Source organism: Solea senegalensis, linkage group LG9, assembly GCF_019176455.1.
Source record: "Solea senegalensis isolate Sse05_10M linkage group LG9, IFAPA_SoseM_1, whole genome shotgun sequence".
Lineage (NCBI taxonomy): Eukaryota > Metazoa > Chordata > Actinopteri > Pleuronectiformes > Soleidae > Solea > Solea senegalensis.
The window spans coordinates 601,999-625,378 of NC_058029.1; the positions used below are offsets into that span (position 1 = coordinate 601,999).

The 23,380-nt window shown below is 41.8% G+C and overlaps 1 protein-coding gene across 7 annotated transcripts in view; it reads left to right on the forward strand.

Moving 5' to 3' along the window:
* The first annotated feature begins 271 nt into the window (after positions 1-271).
* Positions 272-23,380, forward strand: part of LOC122774991 (thrombospondin type-1 domain-containing protein 7A-like) — a 108,039-nt gene continuing 84,930 nt past the window's right edge. For all 7 annotated transcript variants that reach the window (XM_044034646.1, XM_044034649.1, XM_044034651.1 and 4 more), the window contains exon 1: positions 272-523. In XM_044034646.1, coding sequence (XP_043890581.1) covers positions 337-523 — 187 coding nt within the window. In that variant the 5' untranslated portion in view covers positions 272-336. The remainder of the gene's footprint in view (positions 524-23,380) is intronic.

Genomic DNA, 23,380 nt, shown 5'->3' on the forward strand with positions numbered 1-23,380 from the left:
TTCATCACCTTCATCCATCTGCAGCTCAAACATCATAAACACTGAGTGACTGGCTCCACCCCCTCTGGAACCTTACGGCCAAGTTAGGAGGCAAAAGAGAAAGAAGTTGATCTGTCCTTCACGAGACCTGAACCTGGACGTGAACTCCTGCAGGACTCGTCCTCCTCTCACTCTCTCCTCCTCTGCACACTTCACTTCTTCTCCTTCTTCTTTGGACTATCGTGTGTTTTCTTCTTCTTCTTCTTCTTCTTCTTCTTCTTCTTCTTCTTGCTTACCGAGTGGATTTACTTTTTCTTTTTTCTTCTTCTTCTTCTTTTTTTGATCCTGTGCTGGACCATGGGGCTGGGGTGGAGGGTTGAGGGAGCAGTAGCAGGAGGAGCAGGAGGAGCAGGGAGCCTCCTGAGGAGGAGGAGGACAGAGGGGAGCGGGAACCTTGTGGTGACTGTGGTGCTGCTGCTGTGTGGTTTGTGGAGCGTTCACACGCAGACGGACGACGGGACGTCGGTTTATTTCTGGGAAACAGGTTTGTTTCAGCTCTCACAGCACGATGGTGCATTTATGCTGCTGCCGCTGCTGCTGGTGAATGAGTGAGTGAGTGAGTGAGTGCTGCTGGTGTTTGTGAAGCAGAAATGAGGAAAATTCTGTAGTTTCATCAAGATTGGAGATTTTTTTTATTTGTCTTTTTTGAACTTGCATCGTTGACCTGGAGTTACTGTGCAGGTTAAAAGTAATAAAACAGTCAAATGTGTGCAGGGAAATGCTATAAATATGATAAATATGATAAATATGATAAAAACACACGTACAGCTGCTGAAGCAACAGAGTTTCCCACGTCTAAAAGACTTGCGTGAGCTAGCCTGGAATCTCAACCAATCACAAACGGGCTGGAGGCGGGCTTAACGTTAGATGACAGAGAAGTGGCGTCTAGCAGCTTTTGTTATATGTCCTACATGGCAGCCATTTTAAGTGACTTTGCTCCACGGAGCTCACCCGCCGCTGACGTCGCTCCGAGAAAACGAAAACAAGCAACAAGCGTTTTGTTGACACGTTTGTTTTCCGTCGCTCTGCGTACGTCGTCCTGATCATTGGTCTGATTATTTTTTACGTCTGTCCAATCACCTATGACGTCCGATGGTCAAGCCTCTTGGAAGTGGGAGGTGCTTAATGTTCACTTATGTTCCCGCATTTCGAGAACGCCACATTGCCTTGCGTGTCCATTTGGCACGACTGTCTCTGTGGCAGTTTAGCGATATTTACATGTGTCGCATTTCTACTGATATCGCTGGTGTTTCTCGTCCAAACGTCGCCAAAGTTTAAGAGACACACTGGTGCTTTTATGAAGCCTTAGGCTGCTTTGTTACAACATCTAATCGGAGGCTATAAGATCGTGTGCTGAAAAGAAAAAGGATATAAAAACACACCTGAGCAAAAAAAGTACTCAAAATCTTTAAAAATAGCTTTGAATTTGTGAAATTTGTACAAACAAAATACAAAAATAAAAGGAAAACATTTATTGCAACTCAAATAAATTGTAACTTTTGACTCAACACATTTTCTAAAGCCTTAAATATGTGACCTATAAACACACAGGACGTCCATATATGGAGTTGTGTATCATTCCCATGGCAAAATACCAAGGGTGCAGCCCGTGAGCACTCAGGGTTAAGTCACCTGCCGAGTTTGAAGCCTGACAAGTGAACCGTTGAACTGCTAATTTGCTGAATTTTCCCAAATCTTCCCAAAATATTAATAAAAAAAACATGAAAGGCTTCATCTGGCGGCACAAGACGGCGGCCCTCGTAAAGCAAGGTCCTTGCCCCAAAGTAAAATCATTCATTGGAGTGAAATTCAGACGGATGCTCCTTGAATGACCAGATGTTTGCTTATTTAATTGCAACTTGTTCACAGAAATGTGACAAAAAGATTTGGGAAAAGTCAACAAATTTGTTTTGGGGACCCAAAAAACATCTCCCACGACCCATGTGTGGGTCCCAACCCAGTGCTTTAGCAGATATGATCATTGTTGTCAGTTGTGTTGCACCTGGAACGACAGAAACCTTGTTCATGAATGTTCTAACTTTTAGATTGAAGAGTTTTTGACGTGTCACGGTTTGTGTTTTTGTTGGAAAGCAGCGAGGATTCTTCTCCTGAAAGCTTCTCACATCTTTAACAATCCTTCCTCCACTTGACGCCCTCTGGTTGTCGTCGTCTCATAAATGTGTTATCAGGAGATTACCACTCTGCTTAGCTGAAGTTCAAAGACTGTGTGTGTGTGAGAGAGAGAATATCATGTGACATGCTGCAAAAACCCTGACGCTTTCTGAACTGATTACTTTCATCTCCTCGAGTCTCAGGTGATGCACCATTATTGAAATGTTGCTGCTGCTGGTGCTGCCCGTGTGTGTGTGTGTGTGTGTGTGTGTGAGAGAGACAGATGATTGATGGCCAGTGCTACACAATAGTGCCCGGTGGTGGTTGTGAAGGAGGTGTAGTGAAATGATTGTGATGGTGTTTGTGGATGTGAGTGTTTTCTTGTGTCGTGATATCGTCCTGAGTCACATGGACTCAGTTAAATGTCACAGGGAGGAGGATCTTTTCAGATATTATGTTATTACTGTTGACCATGGGAAAGTCAATGTATGTGTGAATGTGTGTTAAAGAATGTGGTTTCTGTATCACGGAGCTGCACTGAAGCTTCCACATACATCACAACACAAACATCTTAACTTTTTGGTAATTATGGTAAGGTCATTGGGGGACACGGGTGGTGCAGTGGTTAGCACCCGGGTGGTTCGGGCCCGACTGTTTTGTCTCTGTGATGGACTGACGCTCTGTCCAGGCTGTGACTCCGCCTCTTGCCCTATGTCAGCAGAGACTGGCGCAGCACCCCCGCGAAGGACAAATCAGTAGAAGGATGTTGTGGTCATTAATGTGCCCGACTCCTCAGTCATTGTTATTTATTTATTTGTTTTGTCTTTTAATAAGAAAAACCAAAGTACGAACTGTACATGGAACAGATAACAATCTCAGCTTCTAATTCTGAGTGAGTTCAAAGCTCCAGTGAAAGTGTTTGTTGTGACCAGGTCTCCACTGAAACAGATGTTTTGATGTCAGCGAGACCAACCTGGTTTTAAATAAAGACGTGTGTGAGAGAGAAAACTCTCCACTTTCACCTTTATATTTAATCTCCACTGCAAACGCTTGTTTTTCTCTTCAAGTCCAGACGTTTTTGAGACTCGTACTGAGGCTTTTTTTTCCTGACTTTCAAAGCCGTACACTGGCTGTGTCATTTTGTGGGTGGAGCCATCCCCACCTGCTCCTCCTCCTCCTCCTCCACTGTGACATATCCCACAACTCTCCTGTGGTTCTGCATCTTTAAAAAGGATGTAGCTGCGTAAGGAGATTAAAGGAGCAGGGATTTAACAAACCCCAGGAAAGAGTGGGAGAGAGAGGGAGGGACTGGCTTAACCTACATCTATCCTACTGTAGGTCATAGTGATTACGCCTCTCTCTCCCACGCTACACCACCTTCTCTCCCACATCATACATGTTCTCGCTCGCGGCTCTGAGCTTTGAAATGTAATCCAGTGTCGGGGAGTTTGTTCACTTCTTCCCAAATAAAAAGTAGCTCATTGGTTTCAGCCCTGCGGTTTTTTTGGTTTGTGTTTCTTTGGTTCGACTCTTTGCCTGAGGAGCGTTAAAAATCACACGAGGCACAATTTAGAGCTTTTGAGTCTCCAGACCGTTTTCGTCCAAATGTGATGACGTTTCCTCCCTCTGATCAAAGCTTGTTTAATATATACATATATGAAAAATAAATATATAAGTGAAGCCAACAACAAAGAAATGTGATGATGTTTGTGCACGTTTGCCGAGTGTGCAGTGGAGGGAATATTCTCTGCTCTGATGTTTTGCATATTGATGAGCGGAGCTGAAATACGGCCCCTGTCTGGGGAAACTGTGGGAACTGAGGTCTGAATCTCGTCTGCAGTCGTCTGCAGAAATGTGATGTTTCTGTTTTTGGAAGGTGAGACAGTTCAGGGTTTGTTGTTTCTTCTCTTTTATTATTTACATGTTATTGAAATGAGGCAGAGAGAGAGAGAGGCTGATGTTTGTGAGGATGAGTGCTGAAGAAACACCACCATGAAGGTGATGAAGGTGATGATGGCGTGCCACACTCTCTTCTTCCTGACCTTTGAGACGTTCCCTGACGTTTTCTTCAGCTATTTTCACACCATTTTTCGCACTCCTGACACTCTTCCTGTTCTTCTTCTTCTTCTTCTTCTTCTTCTTCTCTGTCGCTCTGTTTCACTTTCTGCTGCTTTTATTATACACAGTTATTTTCATGTTCTTCCGACAACTGCAGCTGTTAACACTGTTAGGCAGTCACTCACTCATCTACCACTGTATCCTCCACTGCCGCCGTCCATCACAGAGACAAACAACCATCCATCTCTCACTAATCCCCTAATCTGCATGTTTTTGGACTGTGGGAGGAAACCTGAAGACCTTACTTTACAACTGTAACCTTTAACTTTAATCTAATGATTACAGTTGTTTAAAGTCTTTGTCTCGTGGTCAGACGTCGTGATGTGATCACCGTTCACCACCTCACTCTCCCTGTAATCTGTCCTCATGTCCAGATTATCTGACCTCAGATCAAGTCAATCTCATTTCACCTACTGTCCGTCACCTCAGCGTCAGTCGAGCTGCGCGTCTCACCACGTGTCTCCTCCTGCTGCTGCTCCTCCTCCTCTCTGTCTCTCTCTCTCTGCTGTAGATCCAGTAAATCACCTGATTCATGTTCAACAACAAACTGATGAATCATGTGTCAGTGTGTTTGTGAGTGAGTGAGTGTGTTTGTGACACACTGAAGAAAATGCAGCATGTATTCTATCTGCAATGTTTCCGATTGTCGTAGGTTCAGACCGAAGGCGTCGTACGTTTGACTATTTAAGAATCAGAAAAATCGCAATAATATTGTGAATCGCGATAATCGTGGTCACACGTCCAAACATGGTCTCGTGTTTCATTAGCGATAAATAATAATATGTAAAATATAGGGATGTGACTTTAGGGATGTGACAATTACATTGTCTTTTCAAATAAACGTCATAGAGTGAGCGACACTAATGCACTCTTCTGGTGAAAGCCTCCCTCTGCATCTCTGCCACATCCGTGCAGGCGGAGAGACTTTTCTCGCGGTGAATAGACTCCGCCCCTCGCCTTCTTCCCAAACATGTGGACTTGTTTGTGTTCTTCAACAAAAACTCGGCCGAAACGGTGAGATAGGTTCACCTGTTCACCCACGGACACAGTGAGTGGATTGTGTGAAAAAAATTTTTTTGGATTATTTGTGGGCGGGTCACAGTTGAAATAAATAAACAAAAATATAAATAATATGTAGGTTAACAGATTGACTAGATCTGAAATGAGGCAGAAATGAGTTGACCTGACGATCTGCGCATCTCTATCACCTGTTTTACTTTCACTGCTGTTTGATTGGTCTCAGAGTGATTGATCTTTTTGTTTGGTTTAGTTGTTGCTCACTGCTTTGATGGTCAATATTGGACATTACAGCCATGTTTTTGAGCCTAAAATGAATAAGCACACCGTAGAATATTTTTCTGCTGTTAAAACAAAAACAATCGACTCTCAAAATGCTGTGTCGTTCCCATCCCTAGTAAAATATATGTTATATAAACTATAACTATTAAGCTGCAAAAAAGGTTCACTTCCTGTTTGTGTTCTCTGTGAAAAATCACGTGTTTACGTTCAGCCTGAAAACAAACAGCACGTCTGTGTGAGCAGCTCCACCGACGTCGTCCCCACTCAGAAGAATCCCTCTGAGTTTCCCGCCTCTTTTATTTGAGTGCATCACAACGTGACCCCTCGTGACCTTAATTAGCATTAGCATAGCACCAGAGGGCCAACAAGAGTCTGGTCGCTAATTGGCTCGACGCTCTTTGAAAGTCCTCGGCAACAGGCAACACATTTAGGCCATGCATATAAATGAAAAACAGTTTCCTTGGGATTTTTATTTTTCATTACCCGTGTGCCACTGGGTTTTATTTTAATCCTGTGTTTTTATTTTTTGGTTTTTCTTGAGTTTTGTTAAAGTGGCCAAAATCACAAAAATCATCATCTTTGTCACACAGTTTTTATATTTATGTTAACAATTAGCAATTATTTTCCCATGATTGAAGTAATAGAACGAGGTCTGCCGCTTAATATTATTTAACTTTTCAACTTCTAAAAACAGAAACGTTGAATACTGTGACCGTACTTAATCACCATTACTGCAGTGATATTATTGATTGAGGCTCTAATGATAACATATTAATAGATTCTTCCATTTATTAACTTTGTGTGAATAGTTTATATTTTCTTTGCTCCATATCAACAAATAAATCATTAAAACTGAGTCATTGTTGGTTTGTGGACAAAAACAGCCTTGCAGTTGAAAGACAACTCGCCCTACCACTGAGCCACCATGGCTCAATCCTGAATCCTCACTATTTTAATACTTTTACTTCTAAAACTTAAGTACATTTTATATAAAAATAAGTACAGTAAATGTCTTATACTTTAAGTACTTAAGTAATATTAGCCAGTGACAATGAAACTACCGTTCTCTACCACAGATACAGTCTGACAGGCTAAACTAACATAGTGCCGATGCTATGTTAGTTTAGCTCATTAGCACAGCTCATTTTACAGTGGTTTGCAGACAGAGACCGTAACATGATACGCCAAGCTAATGTAGCACATTAGCACAGTACCACATTTAATATTTAAAACAAGTGTGATACCTTTGTGAAATTCCCTCTCTGTTTTTCTTCTTCTGTCTCCGTTGTGTCGTCAGTAATACGTTCACTCTTACAAACAAACATTAGCAACAAACGTGTAGCCTCAGCATCTTTCTTCTCAGTAAAGAAAAAAAGGAAGTACATTTTTGTTCCAGTAGTGAATGAATGAGTTTGAACGGCTAACAGGCTAGCATGACGCGGCACATTTAGCCTGGGATTGATCTGTTTTGTGGCTTTAGCGATATTAGCCGACCACTCTCCGTTGCAAAGTGCTGCATTTTTTTATAAACAGTCAATCCATTGAGCGGAGGACGCTGCCAAAGACATGCCACAGTTTGTTTCATCTGAATGACAGAGCTTTCACTAAAACCCGGCTATTACTGATGCAGGAGCGGCGGGCCCGGATTACAGATTATACCTCATCCAAAAAACTTTATTTAGAGTGACATAAGAGGATTTGCACGGGCCAAACTCTGATGGCTCATCATGTATTTATTTTAAAGGGACATTTTGTCATGTTGTGACCTTAGTCGTGCTCTTTGTGGATGGTCGTCGTGTGACTAAGCAGATCATGGAGAGATTAATGTTATCCAGGGATGTTTTTAACCTGATTATAAGCCCTGACCTCATACATCAGAGTGACACGTGTCACTATAAAAAGATTATTACATGATAGAAACATTCTGACGTACACCCCACAGACCTCACTGTGCCTGTTAAAGGGCTACTTCAGTTTGTTTCAGTGTGAAGAGACACGTGGAAACTCACTGGAACCAAAATCCACAGAGAAAATGAGCAATTTAACATTTCATCCACTCAAGTAGATCAGAAGCTCCTGTGGCTCCAGGAGCTCAAATTGCGGAGGTTCCCACAGGCATAGACATGGGTCATTGAAAGCACTTGTATTTTGTGGGAGAGAGAAGTGAAGTTGATATTTAGGTAAATGTCTCCCTTGTTTGTGACGACGCCACCTACTGTTTCATGCTGTACGTAGACGAGGCCGACACAGGACAAAGGTGGACACATAGTTACTAGGTGTTGCGGACTCTGTCCACTGTCTCTCTCTGTAATGAGCAAGTTAATTTAAAACACAAGAGAGAACATGACGATGTGATGTCTGGGACATCTCTGTCTCACCAAAGACAAAGACTGTAAGACTTTGACCAAAATCCTGAGGACAATCACTTGTGCAGATGCAGAGCTGCTGCACATCAATAAAATAGGACGGCGTCATGGACGAAGACACTCTTACAAGTTGTCCTCCCATCTTAAGCACATTCTAGTCCTTGAATTTGAGGGAATTTGTCCTGGAAAGTCCTTAAAAAATGCTTGTATTTGATGTCGTCCAACACCTTGGTTTCTGTGGACTTTGGTGCAGGAGAGTGAGGGGTTTCCAGGCGGACAGCGCCGTCCAACACGATGATAAATCCTTGTTTTTGTGAGGAGGATGTCTGTTCTTCCTTGTGTCCTGTTTGGCAGCCAGGTTTTCAGTCAAATCTAATTTAAATGTAATTGACATGAGGATGTCTGTTTGTGCACGGCTCTGATAAAAATCAAATCTTAAAAAGTCTCAAAAACATCCAAACATCTCACCATTTATTTTCTTAATTAAATGTAGCTATTCGGTCCATTACAACGTGATCAAAGTTCCACAAAACCTGGAAATGATGATGTTCTCAAGTGCTTTGTTTTGTCCACAAACAAGAAACTAGAAAATATTAATATTTAAAGAAGCTGGAGAATCAGAGATTGTGTTTTAATGTTTTTTTAAAAGCACTCAAACTGATTAATCAATTCTCAATTTAGGAAATAACTAATGGATTAATAATGTGAGTGTGTGAGTGAGTGAGTGAGTGAGTGAGTGAGCCTCAGGCTGGTTCACATTTAAAAAACCAAAAACCTGATGGTGTCACTTAAAACTACTTGAATTGGCTGCGAGATAAAAACATGAAGGTTCTTCTCTTTCAGTCCCTCGACAAAGAGCTGCTCAAACATTTACTTCTTCTTTTCTCCTCTAAAGTAAAGAGTGTGTGTGTTTCGTGTGTGTTTCGTGTGTGTCCTGCTTGTGTCTGCTTTCCCTTCACAAATTACAACGTAAATACGCTCTCGGCCTCAAAGTGGAAACACGATCAAATCCCTGTGGATCGCACGGAGGAACGCGAGCACGTTCACGGTCAGGGGGCGCGGCTTTGAAAAGAGGCCGGCGAGTCGAACCACGAGAGGCGCCGAGGTCAGTGTCAGTGAACAGAGAGCAGAGGAAAACTGTGACATTTACCTGGAAAGACTCTGCTGCCCTGTCTCCTCCTCCTCCTCCTCCTCCTCCTCCTCCTTCTTCTTCTTCTCCTTCTTCTTCTTCTGCTGTACTTCTCTAATAAAGCTGAAGAACTGGAATCAAAATCCTCAGCACCATCATTAACCATCACCTCATCATCCATGGTTATTTAGTTTCCTCGGCTGAAGGGAAGTCATGCACACGCTGCACGCTGTTTACAACAGTCACTACCTTTAATATTGCGATGACGATGATGATATGAATTGCGATAAATAAAATCCTCCGTGTTAATGTCCTTGTGTTTTGTGTTTGCTGCTAAACTGACGTGGACACTGAGGAGAATATGAAGCGGACACAGATTTATAGTTCGACGAACAGCTTTTGTGTATCGCAGTTTTCTTTTTATCAGACACGGAAACTTTACATCGAGCTGTGTAGAACTGCCACAGGGGAGAAATCATATCTGAGCCATTACTCACATCGTTTCTCATTAAACGAGGGTTTCTTGTTCTATCAAGAAAGTTCTCAGGTTATGAACGGAAAGTCTCTCCTTATAATAAGTATAAGTATAACAAGATAATTTCTCGTTATATCGAGATAGACTTTTACATTACATTACATGTCATTTAGCAGACGCTTTTATCCAAAGCGACTTACAATGGAATTGAGTACAATCAGTGAGGGGTGGAATCGAACTTGCGACCATTGCGACCATGATGTTTTTCGCACATAGGGTACCGGTCTTAACCACTGAGCGACTCCACCCCAGACTTGATCGATGGACTGTAATCCTCCTGCCACGTTATAACAACAAAACTCTCTTGTCATAACAGAAGAAACCGTTCTTCTCTTCAGTTGTTTCTAGAAAGTTCTTGACCAAACCAAAAGTAGCTGGAGCTCACGCAGTGTTTGCGCCGTGTATATCGCTCGTGTTGGTGTTGATGATGGCGATAAACCTTTGGTATAATGCTCAGACCTCATGTCCTCACAGTCTCTCTCCTCATCGTTAAAGACTCGGATGTTGTGTAGCGAGGAAGATTAACTGGTCATTAGATCATGTGATGAGCTGTAAACACAGAGTGCTGTAAATCCACCGAGGAATCAAAGCTTTTAGATCAGACGACATCACATTAGAATATTGAGCCTCCGCTGGTTTGGATCTTACATAACAACATTGCTTTTGTTGTTGAAAGTCACTTTGTACTGCTGCAGTTTTGACCCCATTTTTCGGAATGATTTCCTGCTTGTCTTTTGGGGCTGTGTGTGTGTGTGTGTGTGTGTGTGTGTGTGTGTGTGTGTGTGTGTGTGTGTGTGTGTCTTGGCTTGTTGAGTAAAAATGGTGCAGTAATTCTTCAGAGTGCCCTAAGCAACAGTGACAGGACAGTGGCTTTAGGTAATTGTTAGTGACAGTGTTTACCAGTGGCTGATTTGATCACGCTGTTCTGTGGAATCATGTTTGACCCTCTTTGTTTTGTGACTCCATCACGCCGACGTTTGGTTTCACTGACCGACTCAGAGAGGAAGGAGCGTTAAATATTTACAAAGACTAATCAGTGTTAGCTTCCCCTACAGCCCACAGGAAATGTGCTAATGTCAACATGCTAACATGCCTTCACTCACTGTGAGAGTGTGTACGTTCACACCACTGCTCTGGTTATGGACATGTGGTCGTCTGGGGTTTTCAGTGGAATTTATTGGTGTTGGATTCGCCCAGGGGCCGCATGGGTGGTGCAGTGGTTAGAACTCTTGCCTTTGCAGCAAGAAGACTGAACAAGGGGCTTTCAGCATGTTCTCCTGCTGTGTTTGTGGGTTTTCTCCGGGTTCTCCGGGTTCCTGTGATGGTCTGGCCAGAGTGTGACCCGTCTATTGCCCTATGTCAGCTGAGACTGACATGTGGAGGATAGAGCTATAGAAGATGAATTCACCCAGTACAGCGTACTGATTGGTGTCTGGACCACTAACAAAGCTAGCATACGTGTACAGAGACCTTCCTTGAGTACTCAAACTGTCTGACACGCTGAAGTCTGTCCTGATGAATGTTTAGCAGGATGCTAGCAAAGCTCTGGCGTTGTCCTCTGAGCGTGGGCTAAAGAACGACAAGGTGAAACGGAATCTTTTTGTTCTCAGCTCATGAGAAGCAATGAGGGAGTCAATGGGAATAACTACTTTATAATTTTAAAGACTTTGTCCATTTACAGTTTTTTTTTAAATAAAACAAAGCCAGCACTTCATGTTTATTTAATTATTTATTTATTTAAAAAACTCCATTCAAATGTCACAGAAATCCCCAAAACGATTGTCGAGTCATTTTTAGTCGTCCTTCAGAGACATTTCACGTCTGTCGGTTCTTTATGTTCTTTAAACGTAAATGATTAAATGCATGTAAATAAGCGGCACATTGAGTGAGGTAAGCGACACACTGTTTCCCAGTGTGTCGTCTTTGTAGCCTATTATAATGTAAATTACCTAATGACTTCTCAATAACAGGCTGCACTTATTATTCACGCGGGCATAAAGATTTTAAACAGATATTAAAATTCAAGTTTGTAGTAAAACTAACAGTTGCACATTTGATTAATATCATGGACTCATTTGCTTTCAGGTTGTTTTGAGGAGGAACAGTTTGTGCTTTACACTGGAAAAAAGAAAAGAAACGTCATTATCACTTTTGAAAGTGTTGTTTGAATGTGCTGAGAAACAGGTCTATTAATGGTGCACAAAAACAGACAACAACACAACAGACAGCAACACAACAGACAACGCAACAGACAACAACACAACAGACAGCAACACAACAGACAAAGAAACAGGTCTATAAAAGGTGCACAAAAACAGACAACGCAACAGACAACAACACAAACAGACAGCAACACAACAGACAGCAACACAACAGACAAAGAACAGGTCTATTAACTGTGCACAAAACAGACAACAACACAACAGACAACTAACAGACAACAACACAACAGACAACACAACAGAAACAGGTCTATAAAGGTGCACAAAAACAGACAAGACAACAGACAGCAACGCAACAGACAACAACACAACAGACAGCAAACACAACAGACAACGCAACAGACAAAGAAACAGGTCTAAAAGGTGCACAAAACAGACAACACAACAGAAACTGGTCTATTAAAGGTGCACAAAAACAGACAAGACAACAGACAGCAACACAGACAACGCAGAACAGACAACAACACAACAGACAGCAACACAACAGACAAAGAACAGGTCTATAAAGGTGCACAAAAACAGACAACAACACAACAGACAACGAACAGACAACAACACAACAGACAACATAACAGAAACAGGTCTATTAAAGGTGCACAAAAACAGACAACACAACAGACAACACAACAGAAACAGGTCTATAAAAGGTGCACATAAACAGACAACACAACGGACAACAACGCAACAGACAACACAACAGCCAAAGAAACAGGTCTATAAAAGGTGCACAATAAAACAAATAACAACGGACAACAACACAACAGACAAAGAAACAGGTCTATAAAAGGTGCACATAAACAAACAACACAACGGACAACAACACAACAGACAAAGAAACAGGTCTATAAAAGGTGCACATAAACTGACAACACAACAACACAAATCTCTTGTAACTTTCTGCCATAAACTGAAATACTTTACGAGAAGGATACGCACATTTCTGCCGCATGAGTGAGATCCATCTATCTGTATTTACTGCGGACGGAGAGTCAACAAATCTCTAAAAGTAGAACAACTAAACACCGTCTCGGTGTGGACGCCCCCCCAATGACGTCTCAACCACAGGAGCAGAAGAACGAGCATCTCTAGAAGACAAACTTTAAAATGTAGACATCTGAAAAGGGCTAACTAAGGCTAGCTCACAGTCCTATCACTTTGTTGGTATATGGTTGTGTGTGGTACAAGTGCCACATGTCATTCATGCTATTTGTCAACTTTAAAAAAAAAAATGTAGTGCAGTGACAGTTTTAAGAGCTTGAGGTCACTGCTCCGAGTACTACAATTAGACGCAGAATATCCTTCACCGGCAGAGACGTGGAGGGATGAGTGGATCAAGAGAGGAAAACACTTGGATTCAGAGTCGTTAAAAATCCATACAAAGACGTTTAGGGTGATTGAGAGAGAGGACGCGCCGTGTCGTGCTTTAACACTAGTGTCAGCGTAATAAGCTGCAAATATACTGTGTTGGACAGAGGAGAGAGAGTGATAGAGATGCTGGCTAATCACCAATGACAAGCGCCTGGATTAGAGGTAGGGCGGCAGATGGCCTCAGGCGGGGCACCGCTGACTGAATATGAAGATCCCAGTTAGCTGATCAGTTCTCAGCGAGGCCTCACGCCTGCAGCAGACAAACACACTGCCGCTACCTAACCGCACTTTTAATTACTTACATGTCATTTATTATTAGAACCTTCACTGAACTCTGGAAAGGAAATCCTTTATACATCTTATTCCTAACCCTGATTATACTTTAATTATAAGCACAACTGGAACCATGGTTTCCTGTGATGGATGGATGGATGGAAATAGTCAATCCAGACACTTCTATGAGGGTTTTATCATTTATCATATTATGTCACTATTCTACTGTTTGCTGTGCCTTAAACAGGGTAAAGTGGTTTTTAAATGTGCTCTAGAAATAAAGTTGACTTGACTTCTGTCGAGGAAAGTGAGGACGAAAGTGAGAACGTACAATAGCATTTGTAGTTGCTACAGGTGATTCAGCTATGAAAAGGTCAAAGGACCATAATCTCTTCAAGTATTCCATGAAAATCCCTCCTGGACTTTTAGATTTATGCTGCTCACAACAAACAAACAGAAGAGCGACAGACTCTTTGTCTTTGTTTCCCGCTGATTTTAAACAGTTGTGTAACTAAAACCAGCTCTTTGATTCAAACATCTACTAATCTGCTCGTCCATTAGCTCGTCTCCTCTCGCTGCCTATTCTTCCGTGGGTGGAGTGCGTGGGCCGCCACTCATGGTTGTCACTTCACACACCAGCACAAACACACACACACACACACACAGGTTTGCACAGCTATTCTTCTAAGGACTCTGCATTGACTTTCATCTGTTTGGACAAACCAGACAAAGCGTTATCCTTAACCATAACCAGGTAATCCTGACCTTAACCTTAACCACTATTTGAATTGATTGTGGTATTTTGTGGAACAGTTTGGTTGCAAGTCCAGAAGAAGAGGATATATGTTTATGTATATATGTATATATACATATGTGTGTGTATATATGTATATATACATATGTATGTATGTGTCTATATATACAGTATATATATGAATATCTTTAAAACCTGCTTCACATAAAATTGAGTTGAACTTGACTTTTACTAAACTTTGTCCTAAACGTAGTTCCTCATAAATCAGGCTGTGCCTCATTAGGACCAGTTTCTTCCAGTACCTATTTCTTGTAACCGTAATAACCAACCCCAACCGCTCCATTTTCTGGTGTCCGTCCCTTGGTGTGTACCAGTCAGCTGATTGAGCGACAGACAGAAAAACATCGTACAAAGCCTGACTTTGTCTGAGACAAACAGAGACAGAGCTGCTGGACGTCCTCCTTTGTTGTCTGCTGTGTCACGTTCTGTGGCTCTCATGCACCGTCCACACCACACTGTACTGCAGTGGTCAGCATCTGTCCCAGTGGATCTTAAATTATTTGCTTATCTTCACAAAAAAATGTCTTATTCAAATAGATTGTGTTGCTAGAATTGAATATAAATAAAAATAAAAACACTGCTGTTGTCATGGAGACAGGTTTGGGGAGTAAATAACTATTATAGGTTAGGGGATAGGGACTCATGTTAGGACCATAAACACTGACCTTGTCAGGACCAGTTAGTCCTCATGTGATGTGTTTCCATCGTGGTACAGTCCGGTTCGGTACACTCCGGCAGGGATCAGCCAGTAAATGTGGCCGAGGGCCAATGTTTTTGTAAGCAATCGAATATTTGGGCTTAAACGTTGTAAAGTGTATTAAGTCAGAACCAAAAACCATAAAACCATAAACCGTAACCATAAAATCAAGAGGACCAAAAAATGTCCTCACCTCCCATGATTTGTCAGGGTTTTTTTGGTCCTCACAAAGACAAACAGAACACACACACTCACACACTCACACACACACACGAGAATGGAGTCTCACTACGACTACACTTATAATCCTCAGAGAGAAAGTGGGCGTTTCCTGTGATGCGATGTCGCTCTCTGTGTTTCAGCAGAGAAGAGAATTCTTCTGTGGTCACACCTCCGGTTATATATAGACTCAGGCTCAGTGCTGCTATGTGACAGATTGTAGGAGAAGCTGTTTTCTACACTCAGCCATTAACACGACAGAGAGCATGTGAAATACAGACAATGGTGATGTGGAATTATCCTCATTTCTCTAATCTGGTCAGATGAGGTGGTTCCTCAGTGTCACAGCAGCAGAGATGATAAAAATAAAGGTACAAAAAATCAACAAATATACAATAGAGAAAGAAGAAGTAGGCAGAATATGTAGGGTTGGGCTGCAACTGAGGATTATTTTCATAACTCATCTGTCGACTATTTTCTCAGACTTGTTTGGTCCATAAAATATGAAATGATGATGTTGTCAAATCACAAACTAATAAAGATTCAATTTGAATGATTTATTTTGTTCTATGAAGCAAAGTAACAAGAAAATATTCACATTTGAGAACCTGAAAAATCAGAAAGTTTGTTTTAATTGTTGAAAAAACACTGACGATTAATTTGGTCATCAAGTAATCATCAGTTCATTGAATAATCGTCGCAGCCCTAATGTACAGCATGAGCTTGTTATTTACAGTGTAAACAAATCTGATTTATACAGATTCTTTTTTATTCAACCTTCACTTCAAAGATAAGAAATTTACCCGAGATCTTTACAAAAACAACTTATCGTAAACATCAGGCTCTACCTCATTTTTACATGAAGCAGGTTTCCGTTTGCAGATATTCGGATATATATGTATACTATGTATATATTAAGATTGGCAGTCTTCTTAAGTTCTGGAGTTGTAACGCTGCCCTCCACAGTTCAAAGTTCTGCTGTGTTCACACCGGACTCTAATGGGGTTTTTAAAGGTTCAGGTTTGCTCGTCTTCCCCAGTTTTGAACAGATATGTGAATTTCAGCTGATAAGTGACAGCTCTAAACCATATATATGAATCAGAGTGATATCTTCCACACACACACACACACACACACACACAGAGCTTATTCTTAAATCACAGAGCGAGGTTTTATCGTATAAACACAGAGTCGCTCACAGGCCGGAGTCGAACTGTGCGTTCAGCTGGACGTGGAAGAAGATATTTATCGTCTTTGATACTCACGCACGTTTGACAGCCACAACTTAGAACCAATTATAACCAAAAACCCATGAATTTTAACACTGTATATTTACAGACAGTTGACTTGAAAACGCCGCGGTTGATTGGCTTCAATCAAGTGTTTTGTTTGTTTGGCGAGGAGTGGATTTATTCTGGAATTCTCAAATGAAGACATTGTTTGTGATGACGGTCGAACGTTTGGATCAGATGAGGTGAACTCGGTCATTTTCAATATGGAGTCTTTTCTTGATGGTTTATTACTCGTTTCTTCCATGAATTACAGACAAACTCTTTTCCTCGACTCAGTTTGGTATCAGCAGTCTTGTGTTAAGGACTTTAAAGTGATACTTGAGTAAAAGCATGTGTTCACTGTACTTTAGTGAAGAGCTGGCTCTTCTAAAGGAGCCGAGCCAAAAGAACCGACTCTTTGAAAAGAGCTGGACTTCACATCACGACACACAGACTGGTTTAAAGGTTTAGTTCCACTTTAAATCTCATGACAGACAAACTGTGAAGAGCACAGTCGATAGTCACAGATGAAGTCATGAACACATGGACGTAATTCATCCTGACACGTGTGACCTCTGACCTCCCTCACCTGCCTCTGGCTCTTGCCGCTGCTCTTTCTTCATGAACACATGAATGTGCTGTTTACTTTCTCTCATTGTCAGATAAAGAAGATTAATATTTAAATGTTTCCTCCGCCTTCTTTGCTCTCTGACACAAATGCTCCGTCTTTTTAACGCGTAGGAATGAGCTGCACTGTGCTGCTGCTATTGCTGCTGCTAGTGTTGCTGCTGCTGTTACTGCTGCTGCTGTTGCTGTTACTGCTGCTAGTGTTGCTGCTGCTGCTGTTGCTGTTGTTGCTGTTACTGCTGCTAGTTTGCCTGTTGCTGCTGCTGTAGCGCGCTGCTGCTGCTGCTAGTATTTGCTGCTGCTGCTGCTAGCATGTTGCTGCTGCTGTTACTGCTGCTGCTGTTGCTGCTGCTGTTGCTGCTGCTGTTACTGCTGCTGCTGTGCTGCTGCTATTTGCTGCTGCTGCTAATGTTGCTGCTGCTGTTGCTGCTAGTGTTGCTGCTGCTGCTGCTGCTAATGTTGCTGCCTGCTGTTACTGCTGCTACTGTTGCTGCTGCTGCTGTTACTGCTGCTGCCTGCTGCTGTTGCTGCTGCTGCTGCTGCTGCTGCTGCTGTTGCTGCTCCACACATCACATATGACTGTGAATCATGGCCATGAGCAAAAACCAGTCACTGCAGTAATGATGTCGTCAACATCATACACACACACACACACACATACACATACATTAACGCACACACACACAGTCATACACATTCATGTTGAATGTGAGGTTCAGGACAAACGTAAAACACTTTTAAATGAAGCTCATGTTGATTTATAGACTTTATCACACAGTTTCACTTCCTTCTGTTTTCATCAGTTAGAAACTTTTTAACAGAGCGATCTGAGTATGTTTCTGTTCTATTCTGATAAAAATCCTCTGAGTTTCACCTCTAAAACAGCTCTGAAGATTGATGGACAGATGGATGATAGACAGATGATGTGACAGAGTGGAATGTTTGTTCTAAAGTTTAATGAGGACAAAACCCTCAAGAAGGCTTATTAGTTTAATATTTCTAATAAATGTTTAACTCTGGCTTATACTCTAATCATTAGGGTAGAGAGACATTACACACTTATTTATGATTTATTATACACTAACAATCGATGACTCAAACAACAGTTTGCTTTAATTAAAGAGACAAAGAATATGATGACTGTAAAGCAGTAAAAGGGTCATTTATAAAGCTTAATAAGTGTGTCAATAATGTGTTATAGACGTCAGCCTCAAATAAAAGTCAAAACAAACTCTTTAGATCCAAATAACAAATAAAAACATCTTTATTGCTGCCAGCTCAGTAAAATAATTGTCTCTTTCTCACCACTTTGATCTCACTTGAAAAATGGGAGCTTGTACCGGTGTGTGTGTGTGTGTGTGAAATCTTCAAAGTGAAAATATCCTGTGGACACTGACTGCCTCACAGCACTTGAACCACAACTAATTGCAAGACAAAGCTTGAAAATGTCATCCATCACTTCCATGTTTACATTCAACCCCGGTTCATTTTGTCTGAAGGGCCCTTACGCACACGCACACACACACGCACACGCACGCGCACACACACGCGCACACACGCGCTGCCTCATTTCCTCTCCGTCGTCTCGTCGCTCTCCAGGTGAAAATACAGATTTGTGTACATACACTTTTGTACTGTATTTTATTTGGTAAGCGTGTCAGTGTGAGGCTCTACACTACATCACAGGACAAAGCCTCAGGTCCACATGTCAGCAGCACCGGCTCAGGAACGGGAAGTCAAACAAAAGTTACACCTCCCACACCAAAGTCCACCGAGAAAATCAGTGAAAACTGCAGAGCTGTGTTTTAGTCTGGACACAAAATAAAACCTGAAAGACTTTTAAACAATGAAAAACTTTCATTAACTAATTAAAAAATCTTTGTTCTACTTTCACCATGGTAACCTAATTCCAGAATAATTAAAGAACCCTATTTAATCCAGGGTTTAATCTGACTGTTTCACTTTAAATTTATTTGGTAAAACTATTGGAACAAAAGTAAAAGTGGCTAGAAGTATACATAACAAAGTAAATACAGATGCGTGAAGTTTTTACTTCAGCACAGTACAAACACAAACTTTGACTTTGGGTGAAAGTGAATCATTAGAATCATTAGAGTCATTAGTTGAGATGAGTTGACAGAATGATTCAGTCACTGAAGTGAAATCCCAGTGAACGTGGTGACGATGGTGCTGTCTCTAAATAAGGCATTTGAACTTAGTGATGGAGGCAGCAGTGGATCAACAACTCCTGTGTGTGTGTGTGTGTGTGTGTGTGTGTGTCTGTGGACTTTGGTGCAGGTCGTGAGCAGTTCATGAACTTCAGTTTCCAGCCAGTAAAAAGTGTCAAACTCAGAGTAAAACATATTCTGAAGATACTGTGGACTCAACTGGGTGTAGATTTTATTGGCCGAGCCTTTTGTAAAGTGGCTGAAATCCCTCTGATCCCCCGCGTGCCTCTGCTGGCAGCTTGTTTGAGTCAGCACCTCATTACAGACACACTTGAAAAAACCCTGACCTATCACTTCAAGGTTTGGCAAACATGATGGTTGTGGTCCTTAGTGATAATGTCCATGCTGACATGAACCGCTCCGTCCACGCTGACCTCCGCGTCTGTACGTCTCACCGCGCTCCATCAGTGTGTGGCGGCTGTGGCTGAAGCTGCTTTTTCTGCCTCCTCCTCTGATAGATGAGGCTTTTATGTTACAGTGAGACGGCTCTGTGAGACAGGTGCAGCTGACCGCAGTCACACAGTACCTCTCGTACTTCATCTATCTTACTTACTGTGTACTTTCTCAGAAATCCGGGGTCAAAGTTCACTTTTGACATCAAATATGTGAATATTCACAGATATCTTTAAAACACACAATCTGTATTAGTGCCATATGGTTTCAGTGTGATCGTACTCATTAGCTCTATTTTTACTCTTTAATGTGAAAAAAGTCTCTGTCAGGCAAAACTATCAAACCTATCTGACGGAGCGTTTGTGTGTAGACAGCAGCAGAGCAGGGGCGGGCGGAGACAATACCGAAAGAGTTCTAAAAACTGTTCATGGATGTTTCTTTGCGTCATTTTTATTAGCACTTAATAGTTTCAGTTTTATTGAATAAGTATTATGTATTTTTACTGTGTACTTTTTGAGAAATCCAGAGTCAGGGTTCACCCGGCGACATTCCCGCAGGAGTGTCACTGGGTGACACGAGGTCTTGGCGGTAAAGGACTGAATCCAGACAGTTTTAAGGGATTTGTGATGTATGAGGACACAAACGTGTCTTTGTATCATTGTGACAAACACACATTGATCAAAATCAAAAGAAAGAAACAAAGTTGTATGAATGTAATTTATTTAGGTGTAAGTCAATTTTAAAAACTGCACTCTATAATGTAGAATATATGACTGTTGAAAAACACAGAAATCGTTTGTGTTTGGTGAATAAAATAAAAATGATGGTTATTTATGAGTTCTAGAGCTCGTATGCGGCGCTGAGGATCCAGCGCCACCTGCAGCCAGAATTCCTCTATTTCTCTTCATTCTTGTCCAAATCTCTAGTTGTGTTTTAAAGTCTTCATGGACAAAGACGAGCATGAATGTCTTCATTGACGTCAGTGTGTCTTTCGTGTTGTTAAAAGTATTGCTGTTGTCGTCGGCGCCGCTGTCGACGGCGGTTGTTTCGGTTCCGCCTGCGCCGCGCGTTCTGTTGCCGCTGTTGTTCGCGGTTGACGGGATGTCCGGGTCCGGTGATCATCGGAACTCTGTTTCCAAGTCTTTGCATCAGGTAAATACGTAGATCTGCAAAATCAGACGTAAGGAAACGTGTCAGTTTGACCTTTGCCCGCGAGTTTAAATCACACGTTAGCGTAGACGGGTACTTACAGTATCTTCTGACATGTGGTCCGTCTCCCCTACAATCCATTTCAGCGCTGAGACGACAAAGTGCAGGTGTGGATACAAAGTGAGTGAGTTTGCTCGGTTGGTTGATCGTGGTGTTTTATAGCAGGTGACATCCATAGCGTTGCATCACTGCCACCGTCTGGATTCGTCCGTCTCTGGGTTCTTTTCTGGAGTCTTTAAATGTTCATCCTTTGATCTGTGGTGATGTCACCCAAAGTCATGTGACGTACGGAATGTGACGTGTGTGTGGGGAAAGAAAGAAAGAAAGAAAGAGAGGACAGAAGAGAAGAAGGCCTTATTCTAAGATGTTGCATTCCACCGCGTATAAAAGAAGAATTGAGCGATATCTCGTGAAGATCCGTCGTCAGTGCTGAAAAATGAACAATCTTTAAACAAATGAATGAGCTGTGTCGTCTGTAAAAAACAGAACTATGATTCTGCACTTTCTGGAAAACCCGTAAATTCAGACGATCCAAAGATTCTGACAATATTTGAAGTGTCCTGGAATTATTCACTTAGAATTGGCCCGAGCCATTTCATTAGTGGGTCGTTTATCTTCCTCTTTCTCTTCTTTGGGATTCTCTGAAAGTGCAGATCATCTGCCTCCATCTTGTCCTGTCCTCATGTCTTCATCCATGCACCTTCTCTGTGGAAATGACTTCGATGTCACCAGTTCTTACTCACTGGCCCTTTAAGACCAGTTTAAACTGATTCCATGGACATTTTAATTTGATGATTTTCTCAGATTTTCCTCCAGAATCTGCGACAAACAACAAGAGCTAACTGTGAAGGAGAAGCTGAAGCTGTGACAGCACGACTGACATTTTTAACCCTGGTGAAACAACGTGTGACACTTCTGCTCACAGAGAGAGAGAGAGAGAGAGAGAGAGACAGCCAGAGAGAGAGCAGAGATGATGGAATGGGTGTGAAAGAGGAAGAGAGCAGCAGAGATAATAGAAACAGTGAAAATAAATGCAGCTTCTCAGGATGGAGTAACAAACCCAAGAGAGAGAAATAATGAGACTTCCTGAGTGAGCTCCGCTGCCAAATGCTATGATTGATCAAGTCAGACCTTTTCTCTTTATTAACTGTGATCATAGAACGCCTGCAGCAGGGATTTCCTACACAGCTTTAAGGATGAGTGGGAAGAGAGGAAATGCATTTCCATCTGTCAGCTTCACTTTCTGTACGTGGTGTTGCAGTGAAAGCCTGATGCGTCTGTGTCAGAGGAATGTGTGCCGCCCTCTGACACGCTTCAAAAACACTCACACATCTCTTCTCTGTCAAATCAGCCCGGGATCTGAAAATCACAACTCTGTCAAATCAGCCCGGGATCTGAAAATCTACATTTGGTTTCTGGTAGAGATGAGAAGAAGTGTTCTTGTGTCCACTTGTTACAACCACGTCAACCTAGTTGTTAATATTGTAAATGATATTCATATTTAGAGGAACATTGATGATAAAGCATAGAATAATAGACCTAAAAACAGAATAAAGCAACCTGAAGAAAGTAGAAAAACAACACAATGATGACATGAAATGGATTGGTGGACCGCAGGTGGCCCACGGGCCGCACGTTTGAGACCTCCGCTTTACACTCCTGCATGACTCACGTGTGACTGATGGAACCTGCAGATGATGATGTCGTTAAAAAAAGAAATGATTAGTAATGCTGACTCAGCGTTTCTCTGCTAATTAGCTTCATAGCTGTGGCTAAAGAATGATTAATGTGTCGGAAAGTGACTTTGTGTAGAGGACGACTTGGAACCCTCTCAGCTCACGACTGCACGCTTTCCACGTGAGTTAGTTTGTAACGTGAGCAACAGAATTCTGTGTGTGTGTGTCTGCTGCTGGCTGTGGGTTCAATTCCCACACCAATCCACCTCAGTTTTAAGGATTCATCGTCCAAAATATAAGGGTGAATCTTACAAAAATGATATATAAAATCATTTTAATCTGAATATCTTTGGATCTAGAGCTCTTGATTTGACAAAACGAGACATTTGTAGATCTAACTTTTGATTTTCTCATATTTTATAGACCAAACATCACATCAACTGACTCTGTATCATAATCGCTGAGTTCACTGTTCTCAAAATATTTAGCAAATGAGACGAGCAGAAAAAAGAAGTCCTGTATCATATTTTATACAGGGTTCCCACGGGTGCTTGAAATCCTTGAAAGTTTGTGAATTTGAAACATGAGTTGTTGACGTGCAGAACAATGAGCGAGTAAAGTTAAAACCAGAGCGAGACAATGACGACGTGATGTCTGGGAAAAAGTCCAACATCTGTCTCACAAAGACTTTGACACTTGTCCAGATGCAGAGCTGCTGCACATCAGTAACAGAGGACACCGTCATGGACGACAAGACAAACTCTGACAAGTTGTCCTCCCATCTT